This window comes from Phlebotomus papatasi, chromosome 2 (assembly GCF_024763615.1).
Source record: "Phlebotomus papatasi isolate M1 chromosome 2, Ppap_2.1, whole genome shotgun sequence".
NCBI lineage: Eukaryota > Metazoa > Arthropoda > Insecta > Diptera > Psychodidae > Phlebotomus > Phlebotomus papatasi.
The window spans coordinates 49,732,438-49,746,627 of record NC_077223.1 but is presented as its reverse complement, the minus strand read 5'-3'; the positions used below and the strand labels follow the sequence as shown (position 1 = coordinate 49,746,627).

Below are 14,190 nucleotides of genomic sequence, written 5' to 3'. Positions count from 1 at the left end.
TCTTCTGCTTCTACTATCTATTCCACAAGCATTCGAAGGGCCTCGACAGACCTGAGGATTAGCCGAGAGACGCCTTAGCGTAATTATATTCGAAATAATGATTAAACCTCATTTCCATCATTTTCCACTAAGTCGTCTCTCGACTTAAGTTGTAATTGTGTCTAGGGAATAATAATATAATAATACGAGCACATAAGCCTATACACTCAGTCCCGGCATTATGAACTTCGGGATTATGCATGTGACGGAATTATGCACATACAATTATGCAAGTTTGCCTACCATTAGGAGTAATTTATGAAATCATTTTTGAAATACGTCTGAATGTATACTATTTATATATACTAGTCGTATATACTTGTTAATGCATTTCTATTAAACAGTTGAATCTTTGAATCGAACTACTTTTATTCCGCACGAAATACGTTCTACGGCGGATTTACTGTAAAGAAAGCCCCTGCGGGTATGCAAATTTTTTCAATGCGTAATGCCATTTCGCGTGTTTTTCCAGTCCAGAAAATGTGCATAATACCGGGATCGAGTGTAGGGGGAACTGGGGCAGTAGTAAACAGGGGCAGTTGTAAACACTGTGATTTTTTCCATTCATTTTAAGACTCCAGAGGATAAAACCCATAAGCATTCATAGATACCATGGGGATGTATGTCCACAGATGAATTGGTCAATAAAATCCTAATACTTTAAAAATAAAAATCATTTTACCCGAAAATGTTGATATTTCGATTATTTTGGTCATTTGGATTTCCACCTGGAAATTAAAAACTGTGTAAAATATTCGAAATGTAGCAATACCAGTTCTTTTCTACGTCTTTTAGGATTATATTAATGCATTTACTAGAGAAATTGAGATTCTCGTTATTTTAAAAGAATTAATAATTGGTGAGAAAACTGCATTTGGGGTAGATGTAAACAGGCAATTTTAATTTCACAAAATCACTATAGGTAAAAGAGCGGGAAATTGACTTTCATGCGAAATGTCTAATTTATTGACTACGAAAAAATTGGTGACGCTGTGTTCAATAAGAAGTCACATGATGTCAAAATATGGAGAAAATCCATTGAAAAATGTCTTTGATTTGCATGCTATTAGTTTTTTTGCTAGTTTAATTATTTTTTATAAAAAGTGTCGTGATTTTTTTAAAAATATACAGTCTTTATTTATTTCTTAAGTAATTAAAATAATTGAAAGTGGTGCAAAGTTAATTTGAAGGGTGGAGAAAAGGGTGTTTACATCCTCCCCAGGAAGTGTTTACTTCTACCCCAGGTATTTTGTGAAAAGAGAAAAATGCACAGTGACACAAATTTTATTTCTATGGAAAATTCAATTGTTTTCCAGCATTCGCATTACCCTCGATTAATTGCCTATACCCAAGGGTAAAACATGAGCTAAGAAAGATTTTCCAAAAAATCACGGTGTGCTTGGAAAATCACCTCAAATTCGCATCTATCGAAAATGGTTACATGTGCCCCAGTCTCCCCTACTTCCCGAAGTATAGGCTTATGTGTAAAACTTGCGCTTAGCCAATATACTGAAGTTTTAGCCCTAAAACGGGTACTTGGAGATATAAGAGACCCAAGGATGTATTGTGAAGGTAGGGAGGACGGTGTCTGCTGTGAAAACAGGGAGTTTCGCGTCGAGTTAAAACGAGTTGAATGACCTTATAAATATTTTACTTCAGTGTAAAAAATGATTATGAAAAAATAATTATTAATAATTGATTATGTGAAAATAATTATCTTTCAGGTATAATATTCACAAGGAAGGTAGAGGGTATAAAAAAGTATCCAAAAAGCGAATAAAACGATTTTTGTAAAAATCGAGTTGTTCGACTTATATTCTGAGTGATCGATTTATAAAATCATTTTTGAAATATTCCTAAATGTATGCAAATATTTTAGAGGTGATAAATTTGAAATATGTTTCTATGACCGGCTTTGAAAAAAAGACCGAAGAAATTTGTATAGAAAAAGTAACGCATACAACACAGCGTGTCTGTAACCTTTTTCCAATAACATAAATTGGAAAATCGCATATTTAATATGGTAGACAAGAATTCGAAAATGCGGATTGGAAACATGTAGAAAAATAATGATAAAATTGTATCACATTACTTAACACTATCGTAGACATAGTGGAAAGTCATGACTGCAGTCGTCCTCTGCCTTATTTCCGGGTAACGTTTGAAGATCCAATTTCAAGAAGTCCTTGGATTCAAATTAATTTTCGAGTGGTATATTTGCATTTTCTATAGACCGTTCGTTGGCGCTGAAAACAATCTGAGAATATGGCACCGTAGATTTTTGCATATATCACGGCGTTTCTGTAACTTATTCCAAAGATATTTCCTGTGGATATGCAATTTACTGTGTTACGGTCAGTCTCGAGAAATTATTTCAAAGCGGAACTCGTTTATTTAAAAATTACTTTTCCTGATTTCACTCGCACCACAATTTATTTAAATTTAAATATACTAACACAAAAAAAAATTTTGTAAAACAGTTCGTAAGTGTTTGTGAATTTATTTTTGAATACTTATATGAATACGTAAAGCTTATAATCCACTAAAGAGCTAAAGTTGTAAAGAATCTTAACTAAAGGTTCGTAAAAGTTTGTACATTTTTCACAAACATTGTTCGCAATTGTGATCATTTGATAAGCATTTTTGTTTTTTTACAAAACTGGTCATAAATTTTTGTTTGTCTGGCAAAATTTTACCATACTTCTTCCTATACTTCTTCCCGAAGCGAAGTATAGTCAGAAGAAAAATATTCAATTTTTTAAAAGAAATGCATTAACAAACAGCACTTTTTTTGCCAGAGTTCTTGGATAAATTCATAGAATATTCAAAAATTTAACCTTAATAAAAGAAATTAAAATTTTATTTTGAAAAATAAGCATAGTTTTTTCAGATTTCCCGCATTACAAAATAGTATATATACATTAAATTAAAAATGATTTCACAAATTGACTCCAAATGGTAGCCAAACATTAATTGTATGTTCATAAGCCCCTCAGGTGCATTATTCCGAAGTGCAAAATCCCGGGACTGAGAATACCGGTTTTTCAATATCAAAAGTTAAAAAGGCTCTCTAGAGGAGTGTATTTCTCAACCGAGTAGTATCACGTTTGGGCTCGTTGAAAAGGTCTGGGAATTCGGAATCGTAAGGAATACGACAAATTGCATTTAAAATAATTTTTATTGAGCTTTTAAAGGTTGCTTTTTCTCAAGTACATTTAATGAACGAAATTACGCCAATTCCATATATATATCTCAAAATTGCAAAAATAAAGTTACGACAAATGCTGATTTAACTGACGATTAGTGCAATGCATTTTTCTCCCACGAAATTCCAAGCTGTTGTCGTCGGACATTTCTTCCCAGACATGATCTTTATAGGGTAGTTAGCTTCTCCCATCCACGTCAAAGTTGTCAGTTGTTTTGTGAATTTGTAAATATAAACACGTGTTTGTAGGAAAAATGAAAATAGAAAATTTATACACTTCTGCAGCTTGCAACAGGACATCAAATGCCGTAGACTGGAATGTCTCGTTGAATATAATTGCTTTTGGAAATTACAATAGTGTGTCATTGGCTCGTGATCAGGGTGTAAGTATTTTTATGTTAATTTTAAGATAAATCTAGTCTAGCTTCTTATGTTTCTATTCAGGGCAGCTGGCAAATATTTAGGACCCTTTGTGGTCACCAGGGTAAAGTGTGCGCCTTGAAATGGGTGAAAGGGTCATGCGAAAATACATTCAGTTTGGTATCTGCATCTGATGATGGAACTATGATACTATGGACCTTCCGGAATTTGGAAGATATTCCGATATCCACGGTGCTGGATAGTGGGAAAAAATGTGGTATTTCCAATGTAGATGCACTCATTGATCAGACTGGGCAGTTGACAATTGTAGGTGGGCTCAAGGATTCCTTCGTGGAAGTTTGGAAAAAACAAAATGATGTGGTAGATCTCAGGGAAACGCTGAATTTGGGCAAAAGTTTTTGTTTAGCTGTTAGAATAACGGAATTCCTCACTGGAGGAAGTAATATGCTCCTTGTGGGAACCAGTGAGAATAAAATCAATCTATATGTAGATTCCATTGACGATGAGAAAAATTTCTTTCAACTAAAGAAGACTCTTGTAGGACACGTTGATTGGATTCGAGGAATTGACACGGCAATTGGTAAGCAAATATATTTGGATTTATCAATTAAGCTGGCTATACACTAAACAAAATTTATTGCAATATTTCTTTTCAATATCAAATATTGACAAGAATTGTCTCAACACATTCCAGATTTATTGACATAAAAGTTTGAATATTGCAGAAAATTGTCCAGTGTTAAGCTGGCTATACATTAGACATAATTTATTGAAATATTTCTTTTCAATGTCAAATATTGACAAGGATTGCCTCCACATTGCAAAGATTTATTGACATAAATGTTTTAATATTGAAGAAAATTGTCCAGTGTGTAGGCAAATATTGAAATATTTGTTTCAATATGGAACATTTTATTCAATATTTTATTTCATTATTTTGAATGGCTACAAACGGCCAAATTATTTTAATAAAAAATTTCAAAGTCACATTGAAATAAAATTTCAAAGAAATGCTAAATATCAAATTGATTTGATATTATTTCCTTCAGAACATCACAGTACTGCTGAATTTTCCTTGTTCATGAATGAAAACACATCCAAGATCAAAATCCAAGGCAAGACACATCTCTCCTGCTTCCTCCAGAAAATCCCAGATACTTGGAATTTGGTTATATATTTTGTTTAATCTCCTCAACAACCCAACTTTGTCAGCACTAATCACGTGCTTTCTCCAGAAAATCTCAGAACTTCTGAGATTTTCTTGAATATTATGCCCAAAACACTACAGATACCTTCTGTGGTTAGAGGATTCCTGGAGTTTCCTCCAGGAATCCCAGATCTTCTGGGATTTTTCTGAATATTTTGTCAAAAACCAGTCAGATACTTTCTGTGGTCAGAGGATTCCTGGAGCTTCCTCCAAGAAATGCTAGATCTTCTGGGATTCTCTTGTATATTATGCCCAAAACACTTCAGATACTTTTTGTGGCCAGAGGATTACTGGAGCTTCCTCCAGGAAATCCCAGATCTTCTGGGATTTTTTTTTGAATATTATGTCAAAAACTAGTCAGATACTTTCTGTATATTATGATTAAGATATTCTTGTATATTATGTCAAAAACACTTCAGATGCTCTCTGTGGCCAGAGGATTCTGGAGCTTCCTCCAAGAAATCCTAGATCTTCTGGGATTTTTTTTGAATATTATGTCAAAAACACTTCAGATACTTTCTGTGGTCAGAGGATTCCTGAAGCTTCCTCCAAGAAATCCTAGATCTTCTCGGAGTTTTTTGAATATTATGTCAAAAACCAGTCAGATACTTTCTGTGGTCAGAGGATTCCTGAAGCTTCCTCCAAGAAATCCTAGATCTTCTGGGAGTTTTTTGAATATTATGTCAAAAACCAGTCAGATACTTTCTGTGGTCAGAGGATTTCTGGAGCTTCCTCCAAAAAATCCCAGATCTTCTGGGGTTTTCTTGTATATTATGTCAAAAACACTTCAGATTGGAAACAAAAGCCAAATAGAATTAATAACTTGAATTCTCACAGACTTTCAGGATCATGTTTCGCATTATACCGTAGGAGAGTTTACCATCGCGAGCAAAAGCACTGCATGGCCACAACTTCGTTCCTTCTGTGGGATTCCAATTCGTATCATAAAATTATACTTATATGAAGTGCTTTGGGCATAATGAACAAAAAATCCCAGAAGATGTGGGATTTCCTGGAGGAAACTCCAGGAATCCTCTGACCACAGAAAGTATCTGGTTTTGAGCATAATATACAATAAAATCCCAGAACTTCTGAGATTTTCTGTCTGAAGCAGGTGATTAGTGCTGACCAAGTTGGGTTCTTGAGGAGATTAAACAAAATATATAACCAAATTCCAAGAATCTGGAATTTTCTGAAAGAAGCAGGAGAGATGTGTCTTACCTTGGATTTTGATCTTGGATGTGTTTTCATTCATGAACAAGGAAAATTCGGCAGTTCTGTGATGTTCTGAAGGAAAAAGATTCCTGACCATTAAAAAATATTGAAGGAAATATCAAATCAATTTGATATTTAGAATTTCTTTGAAATTTTATTTCAATGTGACTTTGAAATTTTTTATTGACATTATTTGGCCTAGTTTGTAGCCATTCAAAATAATGAAATAAAATATAGAATAAAATGTTCCATATTGAAACAAATATTTCAATATTTGCCTACACACTGGACAATTTTCCTCAATTTTGAAACATTTATGTCAATAAATCTTTGCAATGTGGAGGCAATCCTTGTCAATATTTGATATTGAAAAGAAATATTTCAATAAATTATGTCTAATGCATAGCCAGCTTTATGGTCTCTACACACTCTTTCCGTACAGAAGTAGATCTTGGAAAATTCGAAAATCTATTTGAAGATCCAAAAAAGAGACTTTCTTACTTCTTAACACTTTCGCAAGGTGGCGGAAGTAACATCCTGTTCGAATTTCGAAGTGCTCAAGTGTCAAAATGTGACGGTCTTCACATTTTTGTGAGGAAAAAAACTGAACAACGATTACTGTTCTTGTCCCATTATGCAATCACCCCATAATCACTGAGTAACTCTTTTGCCAGCTTTTTAGTGTGATATTTGATAAATTTTCCCCACCTTGTTCGAAAATTTAGTATGAAAATTCGAAATGGAATTTGGATTCTTCGAACGTCAACGACTTTTTGTGCAAATAGAGTTCCATTTACCTTTCATCCAAGACACTATTGGAGAATCAAAATCTACTTGTGATCGAGCTCACTAGAGCATTTTATGTCCATATTGAAGCAAATTCCCTGAGCTTGTGTAGGAAAAACTCTTCAATATGGACATAAATTTCTCTAGTGTGTAGAGGCCATTAGTTAAGTTGTAATATTGAAGTATTAATATTGAAGTCAATATTGAAGTATTATTTCAATGCCAATTTGAAATGTTATTATTGCAATAATATACCTAATGTCTAGACAGCTTTAGGGTATGTTAAGTTTGATTTTTAATAATTTTTTTTTAATTTTATTAGATGGTAAAGAGATAGTAATAGCCACATCTTCTCAGGATAATTATATTCGTTTGTGGCGTGTATCGGATTTCCAAGCGCCTCTGGTTAATGGTATCGAAGAGGGATCCAGTAACATTGAGAAACTCAAGTTTCTCCACAACGCAAATACTTTCCAAGTAGTTCTGGAATCTGTGCTTAAGGGACATGAAGGATGGGTTTGTAGTGTGCAACTCGGGAGGAATTCTCAGGGAAGTCTTCAACTTCTGTCGGCATCCATTGACAAATCCGTGGTGATTTGGACACAATCCAATGGATTGTGGCTGGAAGATGTTCGTCTTGGTGATTTAGGAGGGAATCAAATGGGCTTTCTAACTGGACAATTCGGAAAGGATTGCAATTCAGTTCTCACTCACAATTACCAAGGATGCCTACAAATGTGGCGAAAAAATTCTGATGATCAAAATTGGAGCGTCACGTGTACCTTTGGGGGGCATTTTGGGGCTGTGAGGGATATTGCTTGGGAGCCACTTGGTGAATATCTCTTATCCGTATCTGCAGATCAGACTACTCGAATTCACGGTCAATGGAAGCATGATAATTTCACGACGTGGCATGAAATAGCTCGCCCACAGATTCATGGATACGATCTTCAGGCTATTGCGCCTCTTTCACGTTTCAAATTCGTGTCAGCTGCTGAAGAAAAAATCATCCGTTGCTTTCAGGCACCCACGTCTTTTGGGAAAAATTTTCAGGCAATTTGTCAGCCCTGTGTTGATGATGAACTTCAAAATTTGCTATCTAGCAATGTTGCTGGGGTGACTATATCAGCCCTGGGACTGTCAGCACAGGCACCGGATACTGAGGCTGTGGTCAAAGTAGATGAAGATCTCCAAAGTCCACCGACGGATGAATATCTCAAACAAAACTCCCTCTGGGTAGAATTTCAGAAACTCTATGGCCATGGATATGACGTATATGCTCTGGCTGTGAGTCCAGATGGCAAAATCCTAGCATCATCCTGCAAAGCAAACAATTCCGAACATGCCAAAGTAATTCTCTGGGACACAAACACCTGGCATCCAATGCAGGATCTTCATGCTCATCAACTCACCGTAACACAAATTCGTTTTTCACCAGACAATCTTAAGGTCCTCCTTGTGTCACGTGATCGACGATTCAGTGTCTTTGAAAAACTCCCGACAGATCCTGGAAAATTTACTTGCACAGCCATCAGTGACAAAACAAATGGGATTCACACGAGAATTATTTGGTGTTGTGGATGGTCCCATGACTCCAAGGTATTCGCAACAGGATCACGGGATGGAAAGCTTGTTATTTGGGAAAAAACAAACTGTGATAATGGTTCACTAGGTCTTTACAACACGACGGCTCTTCACACTTTTAAAGATGACTCCATCACAGCTCTAGACTTTGCTGGGCATTTTGTGATGGAAAAATTGTTTGTGGCTGTAGGTTTTGAATCGGGAAAAATCACCCTGTGTTCTTTGGCTAACAATTTGGAAGTTCTTCATTCAATTGATAATTCGTAAGTAGTAGGCGATTTTGTTTTAAATATCATTGTAAAATTACATATTTTCACAGAAACGCCCACAGTTTAACAGTGAAGAGTTTAAGATTTCGGCCAGGAAAGAATCTCCAACTTGCAAGCTGCGGCGATGATTATTTGGTAAGAATATTCAATATTGAGGCGTTTTTGTAAAAGAAATAAACTCTTAAATAGAATGAGATTTTTAGTTTATTCATAAGACCAAATCTTCAAATCAGCGATAAACTTTGATGAGATTATGGTAGGTGAGATTTCTATTGTGTAGGGGAAAATGGGGAAGTTTTGAAATTGAGCTTTTTAATCCTATTTTAATCCTATTACGATGTAATTTAGTTTCTCAAATGGTTTGTTGAGTTTATAATATGGTGCAATTTCGCTTAAAAATAGGAGAAAAGAGCACAATTTCAAAGCTGCCCTAATTCCCCCTATATTGATTAACCCTTTAACGACGAGACACCTTTTACGGGCTGAATATCAGCAATAAAAATTAAACTGGGAAACATAATCAATGATAATTCTTACATCTAACCTTGGAAAGTCCAACAGAATCTGATACGGTGTATTTTGTGCTTCTATGAACGATAGGGACAAAAATAGCCCAAAAATTTAAGTAATTTTTCTGACGATACCAATAAATAATAATTTTCATTCTAATGATAAATATTGCGTACGAATATTGTAGTTTGTATGCCCAAAAGAGTTTTGCTTAAAAAAATTAGAAGTATAAAAAGGTAAAAATATAAAGGAAAAATTATTTTCTTTATGGGACACCGGTGTTCCAATCGTCCTTAAAGGGTTAAGAAAGAAGCTTAAGCCGCAGGGCAAAAAAATTTCCCTTCAATTCTTAAAGAAATACATTATTACGAAGGCAAGGAGTAACTCATATTGATAAACCCAATAAACCCTCGTTAATTGTCCGAGAAATCCCATTTTTTGCATTGCGAAACCCGAGAAAGTCAATTTCTTCATCGTGAAACCCGAGAAATCCACTCTTTGCATCACAAAACCCGAGAAACCAGAAACCCTTGTCAGAAAAAATGGAAATGAGTTACCCCTTGTACGAAGGTTACAAATAATATGACTAGGACCGGGGGATCACCCAGCAGTCCCTGTAGACTCTGGCTGACTGAATAAAGTAGCTTCAGGATGATTGATGATAAGGATGATAAGGTCCAAAAATAACTTGATGAAAATGTTTACCAAATTCTAGCGGTTTCAATTCTATGTAGAGTATGAGTTGAAGAGGTGGTGCTTATGTTCTGGACACACTTACGACTTAAGCCGAGAGATGGCTTAATGTAATTATAATCAAAATAATGACGAGATTACATTTCCATCAGTTTCTGATTTAACCCTTTAAGGACGAGAAGCTTTCCGCTGAGCGAAATTCAACGAAATCAAGTTTCCCTCGATATTTTAGCCTAAATAAGAGATTTATGGTTAAAAAAATATTTCCCATCCCTAGGAGTCCTGGAAAACTATGGGTCAAATATGACCCAATCGTCTTTAAAGGTAAAAATGCACAAAATTTTCCAGACGACTAGTTTACTCGTTTGCTCTGGTATTTTTGAAAGATAAATAACTTAAATATATTTGTAATAATAAAAAAAAAATTAGAGTACGAGTAAAAATTAAAACGATCAAAACTTAATTTTAAAAAATCTCATTCAATTTTTGGTCTCAAAGAATCTTGAAGACTGGTACACAAAAACAATAATTTTTATGAAAAAATGTTTTATTGTTTACTTCATTTTTAATTTTTATGATATTCATCGAAACAAATTTCGCATACTGGTAAGGTAACACAGAGATAAATGTCGCATGCCTCACAAATACATTTGGTCTTACAATCCTTTTTTTCTGATAGCACCATGTGAACCTGAGTTTTCTTCGAAACATGTTTGATGGTAATGGGTAGGTAATGTTTGTTTCTGGGAATTTAAGACGTACAGTTGCACATTGCTGTGGATCTGGGAGTTCTTCCGGAGTTGATGCGTTTTCGATGAAGACTTCAAAGTCCACTTCATCCACGTCTTGTTTCAAATATATTATGTCGCTTTCATTCAGGACAAGATTGTCGCCATCATCGCTATCTTCCGGGTATAATATGTGGATGATTTCGTGTTCATTTATCATGATTTTTTTTTCCATTTTTGAAGTCATCTACAAGAGTAAAAAGTTATTAATTTACAACATATACGCAGAAGTATCTTACAAATTATCAAAATATTACCTTCTTCACTCATCAGTATTGCACTGGAAAATCTCAGCTAATTGATATATCACACAATATTACACGAATAATTAACTATTTTGCGCACACATAAACAAAAACATGAAACAGTCTAACTCCAAATCTTCGAAAATCCACTAGAGACAGATTCGGTGTTTTTTCACCTTTAGGGACGATTGGGTCATATATGACCCATGAAAATTATGAAGTTTTCCTGAAAATACCAATAGACTATAATTTTTACTTTGTTGAGAAATATTATGTATAGTTATTATAGTTTCTTGTCCCAAAAGGTTTTTGCTTAAAAAAAATTAGAAATATTAAAAATATTAAAATTCAAGTACCAACGTGAAAATTTGAAAATTTGTCATTTTTGAGTAGAAATATTTTTGATATAGCAAATAGTTGGAGATTTGCAAAAAATATTCTAGATTCCTACATCTTTCTACTTTGTGATTAGGTACAAACATTAGAAAGAAATAACTTCAGGTAGTCAGGAAAAATTATTTTCTCTATGGGTCACGGGTGACCCAATCGTCATTAAAGGGTTAAAAAAAATATATATCGAAAACTAGGACTGTCACTAACCATCTATTTTGTGAGTTTGATAGAGCATTTTATTAGCTACATTTTTATCCATGTACAACTATTCTCTCAGATTGTTATTTAACCTCGAAATTGGGTTTCACACGAAAATCGAGCACTTAGCCAACTAGAGTAAAATTTCACAATTTCGGGTGTCAATATTTTTTGTCCTACCGATTAGGCAACGCAAGTCCTTATTATAATATTTAATGATTAAATATCGATAGTACGGTGATTTTTATATACTATTTTAATTACTTAGATGTTATTTTATTACTTGGAAATTTGTGTAAAGTTTTAAATTATGTGATATACAGTAGAGTCTCGCTATAGTCCATATTTGGTTTCAAATGTGACACTTGGGTCGCACTATAGTCCATGTAATTTTTTAAAATTATCAACGATTTTTAGTATTGAAATTGCTCGACGGCTTCCATTTTCTTTGCGATTGTGGTACTTGTCCTTGCTTTCTTCATTGTAGATCACAATTATCACAACTACTTAATAAAGTTTGCCAAAAATATTAAAATAATTATGCATGTCGCATACTAAAAAACATAACCTAACTTAAAATCAGTGTTTTGAAATCAACGGTCGATAAATTGTGGACTATAGAGCGATGGCCTATAGCGAGACTCTACTGTACAAAGTAACAGTTACAAGTTCACAAACTAGTAGTTTTGTGTTTCTTTTAGTTTTATTCAAGACTAGTTTTAGATTTATTTCGACAAAAATTACGTAATCATTAGGTTAAAGCCGATAATTGTAGAAAAAAAAAATAATCCAAAGAATGTTCCAAAGAATAATAAAAAATTGAATTCTAAAAAAGGCTTTGATGCAGAGTTTTCCATGAATAACTGTTATATGTAAAAGCTAAAATAGATGCTTTTTGATTATAAAACATAAATTTAATAAGAAGTATTTAAAATTATGCAATATGCATTTAAATATGCCTTTTTTGTAATATTTTTTTTTTAAGATTGAAGTAATGCCCAAAGCACAATAACTTTTGTTTGTAAACATGTTTTCAAAATTTTCTTTAGGAGTGAATCAGATGACTAGATCTAGATCTCACTCGCTCTCATTGAAATGTTAAAAACATGTTTACTAAACAAAATTTATTGTGCGTTGGGCCTAAGACTGAAATCTATATTTACTAAAGATATTGTTTGAGTTATTACCACACTTTTTTATAAAACAGAAAACATGATTAAAGTTCTACAGTTGTTAAGAAAAGGGTAAAAAATACCCTGAGCTTTCTAAATTTGAAAAGAAAAAGTCAAAATGTGTGAAATTAGTAAAGATTTTCTGTAATTGTGGATAAGTGCTCGATTTTTGTTTGAACCTCAATTTCGAGGTCAAAAATCAATCTGAGAGAAAAGTTGTACATAGACGAAAATGTAACTGATTAAATTATCTATCAAACCCATAAAACAGATTGTTAGGGACAGTCCTAGATTTCGAGATATTTTTGATTAAAGTTGCTAAAAAGTTCAATTTTTCCATGTTTTCTGACATATATGAGACTACAGCGCCCCTGGTGTAAGTTGTACGAACCCCATCTGTCAAAAGGATTATCGGGTATGTAAAGGAGAACAAATGTCCCCATATTAAGAAATAAATCGGTTCAGCAGGATCGGAGATATAGGCACCCGAGATCAAAAAACTGGAAAAACGGTTTTGCCTAGATTCCAGGCGCAAAACAACATGAAATCAAAATCATAAGTATATTTTCGTAAATTCCCAGCAACGAAAGAGTTTGGGGTTCGAAAGGCCGTGACGGTGGCGGCCTCCCAAATTGTTCGGAGCATGGTGGTCACCATGAAAAATTAAAATTGACGTACAGTCCGTATAAATTAGCCAAAACTTTTTGAATGATTTTCGGATATGTTTTAGGAGTGGTCCAGGCAAATATTTCGTCCAAACATACCTATGACCGGAAAATTTGCTATATATTTTGAATTATTGAAGGTCAAAGATCAACCACTTTTAGAGGGCCCATTTTTCAACCGATTTACTTAAATTTGGATTTTTTGGAAAGGTATTGAAATTGTGATCTCGGCTGCATTGGTCTTCATCGGTAAACCGGTTAAGTACCGATTTATTTTGATTTTTGAATGCTTTTATGATTTGATCTCTAGTAGACCAGCACCAAAATATTACGCGAAAAACTAATTCACGGAGAACTCTATGTCGTGAATTCGAGCATTCCGTAAAGTTGGGACGCTTTGCCATCTCCTTTTAGGGAATTTTTTTTTTAAAGTAAATTATGGGACAAGAAAGGTCACCGATGAACCGGTGATGATAGGTCATCGGTGGCCTTAAATCATCCTTAAAGAGTAAAACTACCCTACTCTCCCCTACTAGAAAGTTTTGTAGCTGTTTTCAGACTTTTCAAATCAGGATAATCCAATCGTAGGATAGGGATCTTCATTGTAGGATCACGTCTATTTTGGAATTTTCTCATTGTTTCAGACGGCCAAAGAGAAAAAGAAAACCACGAAGAAGTACAAGGCCTTACATTCGAGAGTACTTCTTCGTTGTTTTTTTTTTCCTTTTGCCATCTGAATTGTTACTAGGAAATCTCAAAGTGCCAAATTAGACATGGTTCCGAATTGCTCCATCTTACCTTATTTAACCCATTCAGTCAATGTGCCAGAAATACTTGAGA

At 34.2% G+C, this 14,190-nt stretch overlaps 1 protein-coding gene across 1 annotated transcript; it reads left to right on the top strand.

Annotated features, from left to right (window-relative positions):
* The first annotated feature begins 3,421 nt into the window (after positions 1-3,421).
* LOC129801478 (elongator complex protein 2) lies at positions 3,422-8,888 on the top strand. The gene is made up of 4 exons (XM_055846576.1): positions 3,422-3,627; positions 3,689-4,205; positions 7,156-8,680; positions 8,737-8,888. The coding sequence occupies exons 1-4, from the start codon at positions 3,499-3,501 to the stop codon at positions 8,852-8,854; spliced, it is 2,289 nt and encodes a 762-aa protein (XP_055702551.1). The 5' UTR covers positions 3,422-3,498; the 3' UTR covers positions 8,855-8,888.
* Positions 8,889-14,190: the final 5,302 nt, after the last annotated feature.